Genomic DNA, 7,500 nt, shown 5'->3' with positions numbered 1-7,500 from the left:
CTGTATCAATACTACGTGGTAGAAGGCCTACCTAGAGTAAAGTACTGTATCAATACTACCTGGTAGAAGGCCTACCTAGAGTAAAGTACTGTATCAATACTATGTGGTAGAAGGCCTACCTAGAGTACTGTATCAATACTACGTGGTAGAAGGCCTACCTAGAGTAAAGTACTATATCAATACTACGTGGTAGAAGGCCTACCTAGAGTAAAGTACTGTATCAATACTACGTGGTAGAAGGCCTACCTAGAGTAAAGTACTGTATCAATACTACGTGGTAGAAGGCCTACCTAGAGTAAAGTACTGTATCAATACTACGTGGTAGAAGGCCTACCTAGAGTAAAGTACTGTATCAATACTACCTGGTAGAAGGCCTACCTAGAGTAAAGTACTGTATCAATACTACCTGGTAGAAGGCCTACCTAGAGTACTGTATCAATACTACCTGGTAGAAGGCCTACCTAGAGTAAAGTACTGTATCAATACTACGTGGTAGAAGGCCTACCTAGAGTAAAGTACTGTATCAATACTACCTGGTAGAAGGCCTACCTAGAGTACTGTATCAATACTACCTGGTAGAAGGCCTACCTAGAGTACTGTATCAATACTACATGGTAGAAGGCCTACCTAGAGTAAAGTACTATATCAATACTACGTGGTAGAAGGCCTACCTAGAGTAAAGTACTATATCAATACTACGTGGTAGAAGGCCTACCTAGAGTAAAGTACTGTATCAATACTACGTGGTAGAAGGCCTACCTAGAGTACTGTATCAATACTACCTGGTAGAAGGCCTACCTAGAGTAAAGTACTATATCAATACTACGTGGTAGAAGGCCTACCTAGAGTAAAGTACTGTATCAATACTACCTGGTAGAAGGCCTACCTAGAGTAAAGTACTGTATCAATACTACCTGGTAGAAGGCCTACCTAGAGTAAAGTACTGTATCAATACTACCTGGTAGAAGGCCTACCTAGAGTAAAGTACTGTATCAATACTACGTGGTAGAAGGCCTACCTAGAGTAAAGTACTATATCAATACTACCTGGTAGAAGGCCTACCTAGAGTACTGTATCAATACTACCTGGTAGAAGGCCTACCTAGAGTACTGTATCAATACTACCTGGTAGAAGGCCTACCTAGAGTAAAGTACTATATCAATACTACGTGGTAGAAGGCCTACCTAGAGTAAAGTACTATATCAATACTACGTGGTAGAAGGCCTACCTAGAGTAAAGTACTGTATCAATACTACGTGGTAGAAGGCCTACCTAGAGTAAAGTACTGTATCAATACTACGTGGTAGAAGGCCTACCCTGATCATCTGCTTGCAGACCCTCATGAGTTGGTAGTCCAGCTCAGGGTCCATCATCTCCACCTCCTGCAGCTTGAAGACCCGGTGGTGACAGCGCTGAGTCAGCTGCTTCTTGTTCTCCTTCAGACACTCAATCACCTGCACAGGCACGCACACAAACACAAACACACACATGCACGCACACACACGTGCACACACACACACACACACAGGATAGGGAGAGAGTTAGATGACCAAAGAGTACCTCAAGATTAAACGTACTGTCAGAGCAAGAGAGAGCAAGAGAGGACAGAGAGAGAGAGAGGGAGAGAGAGGGGATAAGATAGAGAGAGCATGAGAACCAGAGAGAGAAGGAGAGAGAGAGAGAGAGAGAGAGAGAGAGGGGATAAGATAGAGAGCATGAGAACCAGAGAGTAGAGAGAGATAGAGAGAGAGGGGATAAGATAGAGAGAGCATGAGAAGCAGAGAGAGAAGGATAGAGAGAGAGCATGAGAACCAGAGAGAGAAGGATAGAGAGAGAGAGAGAGAGGGGATAAGATAAAGAGAGCATGAGAACCAGAGAGAGAAGGAGGGGATAAGATAGAGAGAGCATGAGAACTAGAGAGAGAAGGAGAGAGGGGATAAGATAGAGAGAGCATGAGAACCAGAGAGAGAAGGAGAGAGGGGATAAGATAGAGAGAGCATGAGAACTAGAGAGAGAAGGAGAGAGGGGATAAGATAGAGAGAGCATGAGAACCAGAGAGAGACGGACAGAGAGAGAGGGAGGGAGGGGCTGACCTGTGCGTTGCCGAAGGCTACGTTCTGGCACAGCCTCCCGATGTCCTGCTTGCAGGACTCGTACAGCTCGGGCTCCAGGCGGATGTCTTCGGACTGCGGACAACGTCACAGCAAATCACACCTCAGCGCCCACTCTGACCCGTCCCCCGGTTAGAGCCAGGTGACCCGACTCTTACACCAATCCCCTTCTAGTATCAGATTGTGCTTTTACGGTGGATATACATGACATTTTTGCGACCACGAATCAAGCGTGTCTGTGAACAAACCATCTCCAGCTCCTCCACCCTCAGCTGCTTGCGACACTTGACGGAGACGCGCTGCTCCTTGGCGTCCTGCAGCGTGTCGTTCCTGACCGTGGTGCTGAGGCAGATCACCACGTCCACCCTGGGGCACAGAAAAGTAGTGCACGCGGGATCAGAAGCGGATGAATACGCTACAACCCGCCAGACATGAAGACTCTCCCGTGGAACTCAACATGCAGAAGACTCCTTGTGGATGAATGGACAAAAAAAACCTGTGTCGAGGTATATTATTTTGCAAAAATAAATGCAGAAAATTTCAAATCTACAATATTCAGAATTCAATGTTCAGAAAAACATTGTTTTATTAAATATTTTTCTTCCATAAAACACCTGGATCACAATTAATCATGTTTAACAATTAAATACGTTTGAAGTGTCAGTCTCAATGCTCACTTCTTCTTGATGTTGGGACACAGCTTGAGCACGTCCTCTTTGCACGCCATCTTGAACTTGTAGGAGAAGCGGAAGTCCTTGATCTGGATCTGAGGGAACACAGGTCGAGAGAGAGGTCAGAGAGAGACCGCGGGAAAGAAACGCCCCGGGGGTCCCGGCCGGCCGGCGGTCTCACCAGCTGGAAGTGTGTGACGCCCACGGCGCACTTGTCGTTCATCTCCTTCTGGTGCTTGTTCTGGACCAGGCACTCCATCAGGTCCCCGCTGTCTATCTGGTTGTCTGCCACTTCCTGTGGGAGGGAGGGGACGAGACAGAGACAGGAGAGAGAACGGAGAGAGAGAGAGAGCGAGAGAAAATGGAGAGAGAGAGAGAGAGAGAGAGAGAGAGAGAGAATGGAGGGAGAGGAAGAGAGAGAGAGAGAGAGAGAGAGAGAATGGAGGGAGGGAGAGAGAGAGAGAATGGAGAGAGAAAGAGAGAGAATGGAGGGAGAAAGAGAGAGAATGGAGGGAGAAAGAGAGAGAATGGAGGGAGAAAGAGAGAGAGAGAATAGAGGGAGAAAGATAGAGATAATAGAGGGAGAAAGAGGAGAGAATGGAGGGAGAAAGAGAGAGAGAGAGAGAATAGAGGGAGAAAGAGGAGAGAATGGAGGGAGAAAGAGAGAGATAGAGAGAACAGAGGGAGAAATAGGGAGAGAATGAAGGGAGAAAGAGAGAGAGAGAGAATAGAGGGAGAAATAGGGAGAGAATGAAGGGAGAAAGAGAGAGAGAGAGAATAGAGGAAGAAATAGGGAGAGAACGGGGGGAGAAAGAGAGAGAGAACAGAGGGAGAGAGGGATTAAATGAATGGGGGTAGAGAAATAGGCCGTCCTTGGAGGTGTGATATGTGGTTGCAGTAGGGGGGGGGGTCCTCTGGGGGGGTCAGGGGTCAGGCAGGAAGCACTCACATGACAGTGGGACTGGATGACCGGCTCACAGGCTCTCATCAGCAAGGTCTCCATCTGAATGTCCTGGAGGAGAGAGAGAGAGAGAGAGAGAGAGAGAGAGAGAGAGAGAGAGAGAGAGAGAGAAGAGAGAGATATGAGAGAGAGACAGAGAGAGAGAGAGAGAGATAGACAGAGAGAGATAGAGAGAGACAGAAAGAGAGATATGAGAGGGAGAGACATACAGATAGAGAAAGGGAGAGACAGAGAGAGAGACAGGGAGAGAGACAGAGAGAGACAGAGATATGAGAGGGAGAGACAGACAGTGATAGAGAAAGAGAAAGGAATAGAGAGAGAGAGAGAGAGAGAGAGAGCGAGAGAGAGCGAGAGAGAGGAAGAGACAGACAGAGACAGTGAGATATATATAGATAGAGGGAGAGACACAGAGAGACAGAAAGAGAGACAGAGACATAGAGAATATGATCCCATGTCCCCCAGCCTGTTCACCCCAGTCCAGTCCTCTGTCTCACCTCAGACTCCAGCTCAGTCAGGTTTCCCACCACGTCTCTGCAGTCGGACACCAGGTCCTCCAGATGGTCCTGAAGACAGTCCAGCTCCTGCACACACACACACACACACACACCAGCTGACCAGTCACTCACTACACAATAACACACTGCACAATAACACACGCACACCAGCTGACCGGTCACTCACTACACAATAACACACTGCACAATAACACACGCACACCAGCTGACCGGTCACTCACTACACAATAACACACTGCACACAACACACACACCAGCTGACCAGTCACTCACTACACAATAACACACTGCACAATAACACACGCACACCAGCTGACCAGTCACTCACTACACAATAACACACTGCACAATAACACACGCACACCAGCTGACCGGTCACTCACTACACAATAACACACTGCACAATAACACACGCACACCAGCTGACCGGTCACTCACTACACAATAACACACTGCACACAACACACACACCAGCTGACCAGTCACTCACTACACAATAACACACTGCACAATAACACACGCACACCAGCTGACCGGTCACTCACTACACAATAACACACTGCACAATAACACACGCACCCCAGCTGACCGGTCACTCACTACACAATAACACACTGCACACAACACACACACCAGCTGACCGGTCACTCACTACACAATAACACAGTACACACAACACCAACTGACTGGTCACTCACTACACAATAACACACTGCACACACACCAGGTGACCAGTTACACTATAGAATAACACACTACACACACACCAGCTGACCAGGCAGTTACACTATAGAATAACACACTACACACAACACACACCAGTCCAGTTCCTGCACACACACACACCAGCTGACCGGTCACTCACTACACAATAACACACTGCACACACACCAGCTGACCAATCACACTATAGAATAACACACTACACACACACCAGCTGACCAGTTATACACTACACAATAACACACTACACACAACACCAGCTGAGCAGTCACACACTACACAATAACACACTGCAGTCATCTCAGGTTCTCAACCAAGAAGCATGTGTGTGTGTGTGTGTGTGTGTGTGTGTGTGTGTGTGCGTGTATGTGTGTATATATGCGTGTGTGTGTGTGTATATATATATATATGTGTATGTGTGTGTGTCCACCTGTCCGGTCTCCGTCTTCTCACTGCACCACTTCCCCAGGTCAGTCATGCAGCGTCTCTGCAGCTCGGGGTCCAGCTTGACGTCCAGCGCCCTCTGGTGGAGGATCCTCTGCACCTCCACCTTACAGTCCCGAGACAGCTGGGGCGGCAGAGAGACAGAGAGAGAGAGGTAAGAAAAGAAAGAGGGGGAGAGAGAGAGAGAGAGAAATCCTTATGAATGAAAGAAGGGAAGAGAAGACCAGATTGGATGTTTTAAAGGTAGAGGAGACTGAAGCAACAGCGCTGGCTAAAGGAATCCAGAGTGATTCAGGCGTTGTTACGCGGCCGCCCCCCATGACAATGTTGACGCTGGGTAATCGCGAGACACCGGTTACATTTGCGGCTTATTGGAACAGGACATTTCACATGGATTCTCATTGCAGGATTGACAAGCCTTGGGACCCCCAGAGTACACTCCGCAATCTCACTTCCAAATCAGGAAATCATTTCACCTCCAAAATGTCTGAGTTCACCAACGATCACAGTGATTAACAATCTTCTACACCACCATTAATTGTCACCAACAGACACTGAGTTCACTTACAAAAACCAGGTTTCCGGAGATTCCTTCGGACAAGAGGACATGGTTATAAACACTGTGCAAGGGTCAGCCATGTATTTAACCCCACGTCCCTTTCAAAAATGTAAACGGAAATATGGAATCAAATTTCGGCTGCATGCACAACCGAAATGGACGAGGCGTTGGCCCCTGGCGTGCATCTGGGGGAGGGGGGGGAGGCGGTCTTACCCGTCTGCCCTGCTCCTCTGAGCGGTAGGCGTGGCGGTACAGGCAGGAGAAGATGGCGCCGGGGGGCATCATCTCGCTGGTCTCGTTCCAGCCGTGCGTGTGGCAGAGGCGCGACGCGTCGCCCTGGCACTTCTTGTACAGGATGGGGTCCAGTCTGCGGAGCGCGGGAGAGATGGGATACGGTGTACGGTAGGGTGTGTGCGTGTGTGTGTGTGTGTGTGTGTATGTGTGTGTGCGTGTGTGTGTGTATGTGTGTGTGTATGTGTGTGTGTATGTGTGTGTGTGTGTGGTTGTGTGGAGGGGGTGCTTTGAGAAGAGCAGTATGTGTGTGTCTGTGTGTGTGTGTGTGTGTGTGGTGTGTGTGTGTATGTGTGTGGAGGGGGTACTTTGAGAAGAGCAGTGTGTGTGTGGGGAGGGGGGGTGCTTTGAGAAGAGCAGTGTGTGTGTGGGGAGGGGGGGTGCTTTGAGAAGAGCAGTATGTGTGGTTGTCTGTGTGTGTGTGTGTGTGTGTGTGTGTGTGTGTGTGTGTGTGTGTGTGTCTGTGTGTGTGTGCACTTACTTCCAGTCTCTGGCTATGAAGTACTGCAGCTCCAGCAGTCTGTGTTCACAGTCCTCCACCATCTTCTCTGTGTAAAGGTGCTCCATCAGACACGACAGGATCCTACACACACACGCACACGCGCACACACACACGCACAGACACGCACACACGCACGCACACAAGAGCTGAGTCTTACGACATGTCCCATGCTGTGCAGTGTAATGGCGCTAGCTAATTAGCATTTACTGAGCTAGCTTGGTGAAAGCTAGCATGGTTCGATTAAAGCCTTCTGTACACTGTACGACTGAAAAAATCTTAGATCGGGGATCCCTTCCCACTGTACGACCGGGACTCCATCTGTAAGACCATAGGACGTGTGTATTCACACTATACGATCTCTGTCAGCCATGATTACGGCCACGATTCATCTTGGCTGCAGCGTGAACTTCTGCCATCTACAACGAAAATATCTGATATGCCAGATATTTTATTCGGGAGGTCGTAGCCTCGTCGTAGAACGTCGTAGCAATTAAATCGCAGATCGTACACCTTCTCACACTGCGCGACTTGCGAGTCCCGATTTTGCATACGATGAGCTACGGTTGTCTGCGACGACCCACGACCAACCTTACGACCTCAGAATCGTGGGTTTTATTGCACGATGTACATACAGCTTTTAAGTTTCCCTTTTGGCCCGAAACCGTTTTCTTTACGACGGCCGAGAGAGCTGTAGAGAGAGAAGCGCGAACTCACATGGGGTCT

General features: G+C 48.6%; 1 protein-coding gene across 1 annotated transcript in view; it reads right to left on the bottom strand.

The window, feature by feature from the left end:
* Window positions 1-7,500, bottom strand: part of glg1a (golgi glycoprotein 1a) — a gene marked incomplete at its 5' end in the record, with an annotated part of 22,644 nt that overhangs the window by 4,823 nt on the left and 10,321 nt on the right. The window contains 11 exons of the mRNA XM_084450823.1: window positions 1,317-1,454; window positions 2,094-2,186; window positions 2,360-2,477; window positions 2,789-2,877; window positions 2,964-3,077; window positions 3,732-3,794; window positions 4,238-4,324; window positions 5,412-5,549; window positions 6,198-6,351; window positions 6,757-6,858; window positions 7,492-7,500. The exon at window positions 7,492-7,500 is cut by the window's right edge and continues 113 nt beyond it. Coding sequence (XP_084306949.1) covers window positions 1,317-1,454; window positions 2,094-2,186; window positions 2,360-2,477; window positions 2,789-2,877; window positions 2,964-3,077; window positions 3,732-3,794; window positions 4,238-4,324; window positions 5,412-5,549; window positions 6,198-6,351; window positions 6,757-6,858; window positions 7,492-7,500 — 1,105 coding nt within the window. The remainder of the gene's footprint in view (window positions 1-1,316; window positions 1,455-2,093; window positions 2,187-2,359; window positions 2,478-2,788; window positions 2,878-2,963; window positions 3,078-3,731; window positions 3,795-4,237; window positions 4,325-5,411; window positions 5,550-6,197; window positions 6,352-6,756; window positions 6,859-7,491) is intronic.

Source organism: Borostomias antarcticus (genome assembly GCF_949987555.1).
Source record: "Borostomias antarcticus genome assembly, chromosome: 16".
Taxonomy (NCBI): Eukaryota; Metazoa; Chordata; class Actinopteri; order Stomiiformes; family Stomiidae; genus Borostomias; species Borostomias antarcticus.
This window is presented reverse-complemented; position numbering and strand designations above follow the sequence as displayed.